This window comes from Pseudopodoces humilis, chromosome 3, assembly GCF_049639895.1.
Source record: "Pseudopodoces humilis isolate 2021_Gansu_Grassland_sample_001 chromosome 3, ASM4963989v1, whole genome shotgun sequence".
Lineage (NCBI taxonomy): Eukaryota > Metazoa > Chordata > Aves > Passeriformes > Paridae > Pseudopodoces > Pseudopodoces humilis.
The window spans coordinates 75034543-75049779 of record NC_142202.1 but is presented as its reverse complement, the minus strand read 5'-3'; the positions used below and the strand labels follow the sequence as shown (position 1 = coordinate 75049779).

Genomic DNA, 15237 nt, shown 5'->3' with positions numbered 1-15237 from the left:
CTTTGGTGGGGAGTTCCAAATGTTTGTTTCGTGTTATAGTGGACATGGATGTAGGGCAGCTGGTTGTTACCAAAGCAGTGTTTGAGAAAACAGAGGGAGGAAATGTTACTCATGGAGTTACTGTAGGTTGCTGTAGTAAACTCAGATTACTTGCTTGCTTTTGAAAGGTCTGATTTCTTTTGAGTGTTGCATTTAGAGTTGAACCAAACAAAAATGGAAAGTGATGAATGTCACTCCACAGTCTTGCTGAGGGAACTTTGAGATATTTTAGAGGTTATTGCTGTGCACTGCAGCCATGTACTTCTTTAGTCCTTGAAGAGGCAGGGTATTTCTTGAAGGCCTCAGGTCACAGCAATAAGTTACTTATGATTTCAGTCACAGTGCTATCTTTTTAACAGCATAAAGCATAACCATTTGTTAATTTTATATAATTTACTTGTCTCCTGACACTGCATATATTTTGATTTTGTTTCTTGCCTTTAAAAGGCCACTAAGATACGTGGAATTCTGATAAAATTTTCTTGTGTAAAATATGTACAACTTGGTTGTTTTGTGATCATCTGCTGTTTGCTATGACTGGCATGGCTGTAAGGTTGATGTGTACAAATGAGGAAAAGCTCATTACCCCCATGGATATGGAACATCTGACTAAGTCAGAAAATGACTCAAAGGCAAGGAGCAATTTTGTATGTCACCACTGTGACAGCGAGCAATTTGTATTCTGGGGACTTTGACACACGTCTTGTGTGTCTGTTACCCAGGTATCTGTTTCTGGAGTGGTATGTTGTGAAGGAGTCCATATATGTTGCTGCAGTGCTGCCTGGCTGGTAAAATCAATGTAACAGTATTACATTATTCTAATTTGGTGATATTTTACAGCTATTGTGCATTTTGCTTTTGAAAGCTAAACAACATGCTGAGCATAGAAAGTCAGACTGTACTATGCATCTTTTACTTAGACTATTCTGCCTGGTTGCATCAGATCTGATCACATCTAAGTTTATACACTCTGTGGTTGTGTACCATTCAGTTTTGAGCTCTTGTTGTCTTTTGTATTTTATACTTGTAGAAGAAAAAGTTTTATAAAGGTACCTATGACTTCTGAGGGCCAGGTGCGTTCTATGTTAAATGCCCACCAGCTTGCCACATTTCTTTGAAGTCGAGTTTTCAAGAGTCTGAGAATTTTACTATGGCTTGAATATTTTTATCTAAGGACCGTGTTCTTTTTCCTTTGGGTATAGTTCTGTAGCTTTCTTTCTGTTTCAGGCCAGGATTAGAAGAAGAATGGAAGGTTGATTCCTTAATTCCTCCAAAAAGAGGAGCTAATAAAGCACCTTCCTGCCCCACAAAAATAAGGCCATCCAGATCTATAGCATCTGAAATAAGTGTGACCTTAAGTGGAATTACACAAATGGAATACATCCATTTGTGTCAGCATGTTGAGACCTGAATTTTGGAATAGTTGCCAAAAAATGGGAAGTGGATTGTACTTACTTTGCATTGGGAGATTTGGTTTACTTACTTAAAATCTTAATAGAAATACCCGATTTTAAACAATCAATTTATTTATCCCAATGTTGGCTAATTATATGACTGGATGGCAGAACAAGATCTGGATATTTAAAGAAGCTGGAAAAAATTTTAAGTCCTCTCATTGGTGGGTTTTATTATAAAAGGGATCTTTGGTTAACACTGGCAACTTGTACTTTCCAGTCTCATGAAGGTCCTGAAGCAGAAATGAGGCATAGTCAAATTGATTTTACTTCAAGATGAAATGTTTTAAAATAAAGCACAGCAGCATTGTTGAATGAAGTCAATAACTAACATGATTAACAATTCATGCTTAGTCAAATTTGGTAGCTTTTCTGATAGGTTTGACTTTAAGTTGTGCATTTGTACAAATATTTTATATTTCATTTGTTTTTCTTATCTGTTACTTCTGCATTCACCTGAGATATTTATCTTACTGCCTTGTTTTTAATGTACCCAAGGGAAAAATAATGTAGGCTAGTAGTCTTGTATTAAAAGCATGACTGATGGATCTATATAAGCTCACAAAACCTTAGAGCGTTTTCAGGGATTCATCTGAAATTGGAGTTTAACAGCTTAGCTGGAACTTATTCTCCAGGTATTGGTGAAATCTCAAATCATAATGTGATGGTCCATAATTTTTTTACAATTAAAAGTACAATTATCAGGTATGCAAATTAAAGACTGAGTTGAGTTCAACTTCTGCCTACGGTAGAACAGATTTTTTTTTTCATGCTGGATTAAACCTCAAAAACTATCAGGCTAAGAAGGAAATTTGCCTGCTGGTGAAGGCAGTGTGGATCAGTGAACAGTATGAAGATCATTTAAGTGGGAGACTATTTTCCTGGAGGCTAATCAAGTTCAGCTGAATGTGAACTGTCTGAGGACCATTGCAGGCCTTATCTTTTGATCAAATTCTTTGGCCCTGCTTTCTGAAAAATAGATGTAGTTCCTGCCCAGTTTCAAAAACCTTCACAGAATATTTGAGGCATGACTACCTCAGTGGACAAGGGAAGAGCTCCAGACATCATTTCTCTGAACTTCTGTAAAGCCTTTCACCCAGTCTCCCACAACATCCTTCTCTCTAAATTAGAGAGAGATGGATTCAGTGAGGGGACTGGTAGATGGATAAGAAAGTGTTTGGACAGTTGCTTCCAGAGGTCAAAGGCTCAGAATCCTGATCGGCCTCAGTGACAAGTGGTGTCCCTCAGGAATCTGTATCGAGACCAGTATTATTTAATACCATCATCAAAGTGATCGAGTGCACCCTTGGCAGATTTGCAGATGACACCAAGCTAGGTGTTGCAGTTAACACACCTGAAGGATGGGAATGCAATCCAGAGGGGCCTGGACAAGCTTAAGAAATGGGAAATCTCATGTGGATTAAAAAGACCAAGTGCAACGTGCTGCACCTGGGTCCGGGCAATCCCTGGTATTAAGACAGGCTGGGGGATGAACAGATGGAGAGTGGTTCTGCTGAAAAGGACTTGGGGGTGCTAGTGGCTGAGAGGCTGGACATGAGCCAGCAATGTCCACTCACAGCCTGGAAAGCCAAACTTGTCCTGGGCTGCATCCAGAGAAGTGTGGCCACATAGGGATGGGATTTTTCCCCTCTATTCTGTTCTCATGAGACCCCACCTGGAGTGCTACATCCAGCTTTGAGGTCTTCAGTAAAGGAAGGACTTTGTGCTGTTGGATGAGCCCATAAGGGGTCCACCAAATTGATTAGAAGGAGCACTTCTCCTATGAAGAAAGGCTGAGAGAATTGTGTCTGTTCAGCCAGAGAAAGAGAAGGCTTCAGGGTGTGTGTCCTTTCATTATGGAGAGAGCCTTCAAGAAGGCTGAAGAGGGACTTGTGATAAGGGGATGTAGCAATAGGACAAGGGGGAAGGCTTTCAGTCTAAGTGAAAGAGAGTAGGTTTGGATTAGATATTGGAAGAAATCCTGTACTGTGAGGATGGCCAGAGAATCTGTGGATGCCCTGTCCCTGTAAGTCTTCAAGGCCAGGTTGAGTGGCACTTTCAACAAGCTGGTTTAGTGGAAGGTGCCTCTGTCCATGGCAGGGAGATTGGAACTAGATAATTTTTGTGGTCTCTTCCAACTCAGACTGTTCTGTGATTCTCCACAAAGCCATAGTTCTGTGTCTTACTGGCAGCTACAGTTCTCATAGCCCGCTGTACTCTTGGACTGTATCTGTAGTTATAAACAAGGTGAATGAGGCCTTGTTTTCTGGCCCTAAAAAGACTGGCATAACATGGCTTATGACAATATGGCTAAACCTCTGTGAATGTTTTGGCTTTGTCCATGTACCTATTTGGAACAGCTGTGGCTTGAGTTATCTCTTGGACCAGTTATCTCCCAGTCTGGGCATTGACTGGGAGAGTACTAGTTGGCAGGGGTCAAAACTCTCCTGGAGGCTGTGTTTCTTAAACACTGTGAGTGATTATGGACAGTGACTGAGTCAGTGGCCTGATCCTGCTGAGTTTACTAAATTAGGTGTAGTAATAAACCCTGTGTAAAGACCATGTTGGAATCGCTGTGTTGAAACAATCTCCTAAAGGTAATTAGTAAGTGTACACAGAAATCACATAGGAATGATTCCTGGTTTACAGATAAGGTTCAGTTAGGTGTTTCTTTGTATTTGTAAGCTTAACTCATTGTGTGGAGTATTATCCCTTGATCAGAATAAGAGCTATATTAGTAACCACAATGTCTTTAGATGGTTCCTATGCACAGGTCTGTAGTGTGCAGGTTGTTACAGTAGTATGGTTGGAGGACACAGAGCATCTTTTGTCTCTGAGCATTTCCAGCCTTTCTGCAGACAGTCAGTGATGGGCTTGAGTGTACAGAACGTGTGCAAATCTACCCCTCAGTTGACAGGTGTTGCTTTGAGACTTTACTCTCCTTATTCAGGAATTGGTGTGGGAAAGGAATGTTTTCCAAAACATTTATCTAGTAGTGAATTTCTGAGAAGAGAAGCTTATCTCTTCCAGACAGCGACTGCAGGTCTGCTTTTCCAGAGTAGGTGGCTGATGCCTTGCAGTGCCTGGCAAGCTCTGAAGCCTCACATTAGCTACTGCATGACAACAAAATATCCAACTCTGATTACATTTTTAATGGATAAGAAAAGTAACTAAACTTCTAACAAGTTTTTTTTTTCCTCCCTAGGTATATTTCATGGTTGTGTCTTTCTGTATTTGTTTGATAAAGCTTTTAAACTATTTGTTGCTTCTTATCTGTTGCAAATTTGGAAGAATCCCTGATATCACTTTAAGTCAATAGAAATTGCAAAAATAGAAGGAACGACTGTATGATAAATGTCATTCTTGCTTATATTGGATGATTTTCAGGAAACATTTATGCCAAATGATGGTGTTTTAATTATGAAAAGTACTAATATTTTCTGAAGAAATTACTTATTTGCAGGAAGCACTCAGTTCTTGAAGTCATCTGAGTCTAGGTAAATAATGGAATAGGTTGGGTAAAGATGATGTAATAATTTATATTTGCTAAATAGTTAGAGAGGGTAGGGCTTATTTTTCCCCTTTAAATTCAGCACTGCTTGGTGGACAGATTGCACATATGGAATCCAATGGGCTTGTTGACTGTCTCAGCCTCTGCAGGTACCAGCCAAAGTATAAAAAGAAGGTGTCAGGGGTTATGTCCATGAGAAGTGCTTGGTTACTGGAGTTCCCCAAGGTAGTTTGGTAGCCTCCATAAAGACATTGAGTATAGCACAAATCCTACTGGGGATGAGTTTAGACTTTCTTTAGTAGTGGCAGATGGTGGAACTGTTCAGTTTATTTGTTCACAGTTTACTGTTTAAAAACTCTAAGTGGTGTATTTTGTTAAAAAGGTGTGGGAAGGTGCCAAAGAATGGAGAATGGGGCTGATAAGTAGGGACGGAGTGGTAAGTAGAGGTAGTGCAGCACAAGTGCAGGTTTGGAGGAAAGAGTGAAGGGCAAGGAAGTTTAATGGAGATGAGAAGAAAAAGATTCTTACAAGGATTCAAGAGACCGAGTAGGATTGCTTCAACCCAGGGAGACACTGAAGACAAATTATCTGGAAAATAAAGCTGGATGAAAGAGAGAGTTGCTCTTCTCAGTGGTATGTTCAGGGAAATTCTGTTGAACCTTGCCTATCTTCAGTTTTGACTTTATGATGTGAAAAACTGGGGCAATAACTAGTAAGGGGAGATTGTAAGTTTAGGTGACTGCATCTCCCTAACTCCTCTTCATTTAATAAATTGACTATTGCATTGCTCACATTCCAGACTGAGATGCTTATTGGAAAAGGATTGCTTATAAAAGATGTTTTTTTTAACTGCCCCTACTTCTCAAGTAATTGTGTATGGCTTTTTGCTCCTTCTTAGATACAGTGATATACATGAGTATTAATTTTAGTGCTGCTTGTATAGATTATTCTTTTCCCAGAGTCTAGTTATCTTTTTTTTTTTGAATGATACCTTATTGTGTGACTGTTCTCATTGATTTCACCTGAATTACTTAATTAAGAAGCATACGGAACAAAAGGATTTATCTCAGCTTATCTAGAATAAGTTTTTGTATTTCTTTAATGATAAAAGGACTCAATTGCAAGATTGATTGCTGTGGTGTTACAGAAAACTTGGTATAGATCTCATTCTAACTCTCAAGGCTGCTGCTATTTGGAATTCTTATCCAAAATTGCTTAATGGCATTTCTGTTTGTTTCCATAGGCAATGTTCAGTCTCTGCATGGTTGAGAGTGAAGCTGATGAGGTGAATTTACATGGTGTCACAAGCCTTGGTTTAAAACAGGCCCTGGACTTTGCATATACTGGACAGGTATTGTACAGCTCTTCAAATTAAGAAACACAATCAAAAGCAACTGCAATAAAAACTGAGTATGACCTTTTTAGAGATATGAGATACTAGAAAATATTTTTCTTGTGCACTGCTCAATACAAGGTATTTTGATTTAACAGATCTTATTTTTCGTATACTGTGGTGCATTTTTTCTTTAGAAGGATTGTTTAATTTAAACACTGTTTTATGTGCATCATTGTCAGGTAGGGAGCCATGTAGGGCTTGCAAGCCTTTTTTATGGTTGCCAGACTATTCATAAAATCTTAATGTGAGTTGAATCTGCTTGTTAAATTAAATGTAAAGTGTTTACCTTATACTAAATATTTATAAATTGCTATTTTTTACAAATTGGTATTGAGAGGAAAAGTCGTCTCTTACTCTCTGGACAGATGCAGTTGAGGCATCTTTGTAAATGCTTATAGGTACTATACATCTTCATTTTGATCCTCTTTATGACCACAGGTTAGGTATCGTGTTATAGAACTTCAGAAAATGCAGAGTGATGCTCCTTTTCCCTCTGCCACTTGCCAAAAAAGCCCTTCAAAACAAAAAAAAAAAAAAAAAAAAAAAAAAGGAAAAAAGAAGTATTTATGACCAGCCATATCTCTGCACTGCATGCTTGGAGAAGAGTGTTGCTGTGTGACTTTGTCTCACTTCAGAGTTCAGAACACCCAGCTATTTTTGCTTTGGACTTTAAAATTCTAGATGACTAAACTATTTCTGGAATATCACTACAGCAGTTGAATCCATTGACGCACTAGTGAGGTTTATTAGTTAATTTTGAAAAGGAAGGCTTAAAAGCATATTATGAAATTCTAGTTGTCAGGTTATAAAAATTTAAGGCATCTGCTTCCATACTGTGAATTGAGTATATGGCCTAATGTAGGTTTTTTGAGTTTGTTTTGTTTTTCTTTTTAAAGGAAATTAAGTAGAAATAAGGAAAAAAAAAAAATCTGTTTTAAAGGAGCTATTTTTGTCAGCAGCCCAGAAAACAGTTATGCTTTAGCATTGGTCTTAGAGACTAGCATTCGAATTTCTTTGAAAAAACTTGAGTTTATGCTGTTTTGGAAAACATGATTTATTCAAAGATATCTTTGATATAAATGATAAACAGAGATGCCATACTATATTAGTGAATTAGCTGAAGAGCTCAGTACATGATTTGTCATTGGTATGCTTTTTTTTCTTTCAGTTGAAAGCTTTTGTTGAAAATTGAATTTCTGTGATAAAAATGAAAATGTTAGGTACCTATACATTATTGTATTAGTAATTTAAAACAATAGATTGATTATTCAGAAGAGAAAACTCTGGTTAAATGAAAGTATATTTTCAGAAGACAGTATGTAATTGATTTCTATCTGACCCATCCTATCTGCTGTGACTATAGGTATTCCCCATCTTTCTGCAAAATTCAAAGTCTAACAAACCCATGTAAAAAACCTTAAGAGCCTTTGAAAGGATGGATATGGTTTTTATGTAACCCTGCAAATGACCCCAGGTTGCTTCCAGGGTGTTTCCTCAGATCCCTAGGAAATATGTACCTTCTGTCCTTGGCCCTTTAGAGGCTTTTGAGTCTTTCATTTTCAGGCATAACCTACTTTGAATAAAGGAGTGGGTTTCCTGAGTTAAATATAGATGTGCATATATGTTGCTGATACATACAAGTGATTATCAGGTGAGGCTTGCTCTGTGGTGTCTGTCAGATACATCAAGTGCTACTTTGATGCACAGAAAAATGAGAAGGATTTTGTAGGGGTCCTCATGTAAAGGTGCCTTTGAAGCACAGCTCAGTGAAATGTGGGTCTGAAAACTAGCAGTGTTGCATTTCTCTTTCATCCTTGGAATTCTCTTCTGGCACTGTGTTTGTATGTATTAAACATGGCTTGTGTTCTGACTCAGAGTGGCAGAATCTGGGTGACCACTCCAAGGTAGAGAGTAGGTGTAATCCACAAAGGCTATTAATAAATAACTGTATTATTCCATGCTTACATCAGGGAGTTCTGAAAACACAATTGTCTTTAGCTTGGTTTGCAAACTCTTCCTGTTTTTAAAAGACAAAAAAAAAATATTTTTTAGTAATCCAAAAGTTGCTTGTGCTAAATATAAACTTATATTGCTCTGAAAGTGTGGGTATCAAGATGTGATCTAAAATACCCCTTAAAAGTGAAAACCATGAACTCTCTCTTCTTCTTTTTTTTTCCTAATCATATTTGGCCAAAATGTTAGTTAAAAAAATTGATTTCTAGGTTTCTCTAGGTAATATTGTGGAACTCCCTAAAATGGCCATATCTAAACAGATAGTTAGATATTAGTTAGATATTAGTTGCAGCTTTCTTCTTTTTATTTCTTCAATATACTGCACTTACATTTGGCATATTACACTTCAAACTGAGTGCAGCTTTCTGTGTAACCTAATATACTGGAGACATCTGGTGGAAATATTTAATAGTGCACAATGGCAATATTTGATGCCTGCAGTTTATGAAAGTTATTAAAATGAAGAAATTTAATTTTTAGGATGACCATGAAATCTGAAATTAAACTCTGTAATCTTTGCCTTTTTATGTTAATTTGAAATCTTCTTGCAGCCTTCAAATACAACCTTCATCTTCCTGTCTACTTAGGCAGACAGTACTTTATTGTTATTACTGTTGAAAATATTCCGCTGTTTAGGAAAAAAGTTGATCAGAAGCAAAGAATGTTTTAAAACTGAAGTTAAGTATAAATAATGTAACTCCAACTGAACTAATCTATTACTATGGTCCTTAATAATTACAAAGAAAGAAATTTTGGTACGGAAATCATTAAAAACTGACAAAAGGAATGGCAGTTGATTTTGATTTTGTTCTTTTTGTTCAGTAATCCTTTAATAACAAGACTTTCAGCAAAAAAATTCTTAGATATGTTTCATCTTGTCCTTAGGCATTTTACTATGTAATCCCCATATTCAGAATTCAGAGCTACAACTCTTTTCCTGGTGTAGCTGCTGTATCCTTTCTTCCCAAAAGGGCTTTAAGGTCAATTCTCTCTTTTACTTCATAGCAGTGGTAAGCCCAGGTCAGAGTCTCAGTGAGTGGATTACTCACCCTTTCTTCTCACAAGGGCATTTTGCAAGTGTCAGATGTGCCTTGGAAGGGAGACGGATCAAATACAATCAATTTACAACTTTATGTTTTAGAATACTAATATAGAGAAGAATTTTTAGGCAAAGACTTTGGAGCTCACCATTCCTGCTGTCAAAATAAGAGCCTTAATCATTCTGTCAGAGACTCATGGGCATTGTTGTCTACTCTTTTTGACTACCTTTTTTAATTTTAAATCATTTGTTAGAAAGAGACATTAACTTGGAGTAATGGGATAGCCACCAAATAGGCTGGTGTAGTTGGCTAACAAGTCAGAGGAGCACTGGCTTTAATTTGCAGTGAATGATTGTGATCCTAATTCCACAAAAATACAAGTACAGAGTCCCATGCATGCTGAAATGCTTCAGACTTGGATCTTTCTTCTTTGTTAATATGTTTTATCATATGTCTTTAAGCTATGATAACAAATATTCTGCATTTAGATGGAATTTTATTTGAGGACCTCAAATCACATTCCAAAAGCAAGTAATCCCTGTCCTTATTTTGTTGCATCACAGACAGGAAATTAATTTGGGAGAAAATAATTTTCCAAAGACAACACAACACAGCTCACTAGTGGCTTCTTAGTGCTTAATACCAAGTTCTCCAAAGTCCCATTTTCCTAAGTGACTGGTCTGTTTTCCCCCTTAAACTCTAATATTTTCTTTCTGTCTTAATAGAAATTACATCTTCCTTAAGTTATAGTATTATCCTGAATTAGTAAAGCTGAAATGAAAGAATTTGTGAGGAATTTTGTATGAGGCTTTTAATGTTCAGCTCTATCTCCCAAAGTGAGTTTTGGGGTGATTTGTCCTGTGATGCCTTCTTAGCCCAAGATTAACACAGCCTTACCTCCTAACTATGGCATGTTGTAACATTTTCTTTTATTAAAAGCCACATACAAATGCACTTATAAATGATTAAAAAATAGACTTTAAACTTTGCATTATTAGCATATTTAATGGGTTTTCTTTTACTCACAAAGTGTTAATGTAGCAGCTGTGTTTCAACAAATCCAGAACTTCATTTTATTTCCAGGTATGTTGCTCCCAATATTACTTTAATGCATTGGTAGTGTGAGTGTCATATTTAACTATTTTCTTTACTTTGTATTCAGTTAGTTTGAAACCTGTCATTGTCTTAACTGCTATTATTACTTTATCAAACAGGTTTCAGGAATTGGTAGAGTACCATCACCTGGTTTTTCAAAATCATGCACACAAACCTCTGATAAGTTAAAGTATTATCTTACAGATCCTTTTGGATATTGTTCTTTTAGCTTTGTTATTTCTTTAACAAAAACCATGGAAGTGTAAAAGATCTTCTTAGATAATAAAGAAATAGTAGAAATAATTATTATTTCTAAGTACAACTATTTCTCCTTATAATTTCTTTGATTCCTTTGTAGAATCTTGGCTTTCATCTCTCATAAACTCCCTTCCTCATCTGACATTGACAGTTTTTCTAGTGATCATCCAGTATTTCATCTGCCATTTTTAGTTAAGATCAGGGAAAGGCAGCTGTCAATATCTTAGTGCCCCTTATAATCCTCCCGTGTGGATGGAGGTGTATTGCAAAGCAGTGTTCTAATAGTTGATTTTCTTGGGTAAGGGACCTACTGCATCCTGTGCACATCAGTTCCACTGGCTACTTTTAGATGAAAATGAATCAATTAAACTACCTGCTGTCCCTAGCAGAAGTGACTTCAGCTCTTTTCTACTGGGGACAATATGCCAAAGTCATGGATAACTGAATACAGTGGGTCTGTGTCTTACTGTCAATTCTTAATATTATTTTCCAATGCAGTTTCATAGCAAAAGATGTGAATTTGATACTTACATTTGGGCACTTCCTTTTTCTCTTTCTCTCAGGGTAACCTTGTTTCTGTATCTAGCACTAGGGTACAGCTACTAGGTCCTAGGTTCACAGTTCAGCTACAGATTGCCTAAAAGGCTTAAACTAATACAGAGCTTTAATTAACTCACTTCAAGCAGTTCATTGTAGAGAAAATTAAATATTTCACTTTATTTGCTCTGGACAGGAATTAAGCTAGGGACAAGACAGCTTTTCTAGTGCTGAAAGTGATCAAAGTAATGAAACACCTTCCCAAAGAATGGTAAATTTGCTTGGAGTCTTGCTTATCCAAACCCTCTTTAATTATAGTAATGGTACTTCATAATGGTGTGAAGCTATGTCAGGGAAGGTTCAGGTTGGACGTAATGAAAAGGTGTCAGGTTGCTGAAACAGGTTCTCCAGGGAAGTGGTCATGACATCAAGCCTTGTCAGAGTTCAAGGAATGTCTGGACATGTGCTTAGTTTTGGATAGTCCTGCAATTAGCTGGGAGATAGGACAAGATGATCTGTATGGGTGCCTTCCAAACTGAAATATTCTGTGATTTTATGATGTGTATGCTGTGCGTTTAACATGGATTTTTCTTCTAATTTTCTGGAAAAATATTGTGATGTATCAGAGAAATGCTGGTCATGATGCTTTCTGGCACTGGCTAGAGAGACATCTGGATTTCGTAGCAAGTGCTACCAAACATTGTGTGCCAGGGCTTTGGGCAGTTGCTTGCAGGGGACTAGAAGAACATTCTTCCCTCACTCGCTTTTTTGAAGCAGCACTTGTCAATGTGTAAGGAGCTCAGTATTCAACTGAATCATGAATGAACAGGGAGACAGGCAGAAGTGCCATCTGGTTGAGAGTGAAATGCAGTCTAAATTACTTTAAAAGAAAAGTTAAGGTGTTTGATTGCTCTCAAGCACACAGAATGATCTCCATCAGGCAAAAACAACTGATACTTGTGTTTGATGCTTGTCTTGTTTAAAATGCTGATCACTGCAAGTGGAGTCAAGGAGGAATTTTCTTTTTCATCAGAATGGCAGGAATCGTAGATGGTTTTTTTTTCTTGTTTTCTGTGTTAAATTCCATACAGTTTACTTTCTAGAATTTTCTGACAGGACTGCATATTTCCTTACTGTTGGAAAATGGGACTCAGGAGAACTTGGTGTTAAGCACCAAGAAGCCACTAGTGTGCTGTGTGTCTTTGGAAAGTTATTTTCTTTCAAATTAAATATGACTGCATGTTTCCTTACTGTTACAGCATAATACTGATGTATTTTTAATGTGAATCATGCCACCATCTCACTTTTCCATTGTCCCACAAACAGCTGTATGGCAATGAGAAAAATATGGGGGATATATGAATAGCTGGAATGAAGGTGATAAAAGTGTGTCTTCAACCTCTCGATCTTTGTCTGAGTATGCAGTTTAGCCTTCTTGGGGCTAAAGTAGCTATTGTTTAGTGTCTTTAAAAATATGTGGATTAAATATAGTGGCCTGCAGTGTTCAGAGAATAGAATGTTCTAGTTGTTCTTTCCAGATATAAACCTCATGAGACTCCACAGAGGTGATAATTAATCTGGATCTTACCTTCTCCCTCAGGCTGTAAGTTGCCTTATTGGAAAGGACAGTTTAAGGAGTTTCCTTTTCATTCTTTTTTGGCTGTTACTGTCCTCTTTCCTCTGATCTTAGAATTTTTTTTTTAGGTCTGTAGTTCTTTGTTGGCTGTAGGAGGCTGGGTACAGAAAGCATTAAAAGAGTATGTGGAGGTGAGGCCTGAGTACTTGTTCTTAGGAAAGGTTGGTGGTTCTTATTCATTCTGTTGCCACAAGTCTCAAACAAGATTGGATCTTACGTGATACCAGTTAAGTATTTTCCCATGCTTACCCACTGTCCTAAGGTGTTGGAGAGGATGCAGGTTGAGCTGGGAAAGGAAGAGAGAAATCTTATGGTAAGAGGGAATAAATTCTAGTTTTGAACTGCTGGCTGGAGGGTAAAAATATGGGGCAGGTTGTTAAGGCCCATGTGTTCCTGTAATAATGTGACTGGTTATAAAATTCCCTTTTCTGCCTCAGTATAATGCTTTACAAGGTCAAGTTTAATTTAAAATCTTCTACTTTTGCAGAAATACTTTGTGGATACATTGCAGAAAGCTTAAGTGGATAAATTCCCAGATTAAAATTGTGTATCTAAAAATAGTGGATGTAAGAAATTGTGTAATCTGCCTTTCTGTATCTTGTGACCTTAGCATTCTGTTACAAATATCCAAGTTTTGCATTGCTTGAATCCCTTGGTCTGTGGATCTGACCACAGTAGGGACCAGACTGTATTTTGTGCATCCTCTCTGGAGGGTTTGTGGCATGGTGGAGAGTAGAAAGATTGCTTTGAGGAGCAGGTTTCCTGTTTGAAAACAGTCATTGTAAGAACAAGGTAGTTTATCAAAGTAGATCAGTTTGAAAATGAGCAGTATGTCAGGCTTGATGGCTTAGGAAAGGAAGTTACTCATGTATCACAAGATCTGCCTGTTGTATACAGTGAGAAGTCGAAGGTATAAGGAAAATCAACCCTTAGAAATAAGGACTGAATAGAGGGGTGATTGTGAGATGCAGCCAGGTGCAATACCTGAATTGCATCTAATTAATCTTAATGTAAAAATAGTACAGCAACCAGTCTAATATAGCCTGTGTTGTGAGAAAGCACATTCTTCACTGGTGAAGGCTGCAGCTTTTGTCTGAATTTGATGAGTCTAAATTACTCTTCAGTTTCTGCCCCAGTAATTATGCCTCATAATGCTTGGATTGAGCATGGATTACAGAGAATGATTAAGCTTCTCTCTATTTATTCACATTAAAATTTTAATGGTGAATTTTGAAGTTGTGAATCCAAAGTAAACCTTGGTTTCACTTTCCTTAATTTGCAATAAGCAACATTCTGTAGACCTCAGAGCTATTGTTGTGAGAGTTAGACAAGCAGAGGAGAGTCAGTCACTGTGTGTACTTGTGATGTGTATTTGGTGGTATTTATGTGCATTTACTGTTAATATTGAGCTGGAAGGCCTGTATAACATAGAAATACCTATGCTGGTAATTAATAAAAACCAAACAATTGCTTTAGTGTATAAAAGCTCAAAGGTGTGGAATAATTGTGAATTACTCCAGTTTCAGTAGAAGGAAGGCTTGCAATATTTTCTTCCTTCTTTACTTGGCATTTTCTTTCCCTTGTGCATTTCCCAGCATAAAGTTTCCCAATGGTGAATGCTTAGCAGAGATGAATTAGTATTTTTGCCTATATCCAAATGAGTATTGAATGAAAGTTCAAATAATTCCATTTAAAGCAAAGGTTTGCGAAGAGATAAACTAGAATTTTCTCTGTTATCTTGGGAAACACAAAAGTGAATCTGTTTCCTCAGTAGGATATAGGTTGCATGGTATAGGAGGGCTGTACAAAAGTAAGAACATGTAGAAAATGTGTCTGCCACCTTGAAATGAACTTTTGTTGCTGACTTCATGCAAATCACCTCTAGACAGTAGCTAGCCACCCTCCTTGCCTCTTGTCCTACTTCTTATCTTCTACTGCTACTAGTATTATTTGTAAATGGATTGCTGTAGCTTTAAAATACAATAGTATCATCATAGTTAAATATAGTTTGTCTATGTCTACAAGGTACTAATCTTCTTACGGTTCTGGTTCTCTGGCTGACACTTAGTAAGTAACATGCCATAGGGATGGCAGCTTCCTCAGTGTCAATCATGTCTGAATAAAAAACACTGCAAGGTCTATAACAGCTTGTTTATTTTGACCTTGAGTTCTGACTTGAAAATACTTGAGAGTGAGGTGCTTTTATTTTTTTTTTTTTTTTTTTTATTTTAATATCTGTGTCTGTTGGAGACATTTTT

General features: G+C 37.2%; 1 protein-coding gene across 1 annotated transcript in view; it reads left to right on the top strand.

Moving 5' to 3' along the window:
• Window positions 1–15237, top strand: part of KLHL32 (kelch like family member 32) — a 121082-nt gene that overhangs the window by 40919 nt on the left and 64926 nt on the right. The window contains exon 4 of the mRNA XM_005518222.2: window positions 6248–6355. Coding sequence (XP_005518279.1) covers window positions 6248–6355 — 108 coding nt within the window. The remainder of the gene's footprint in view (window positions 1–6247; window positions 6356–15237) is intronic.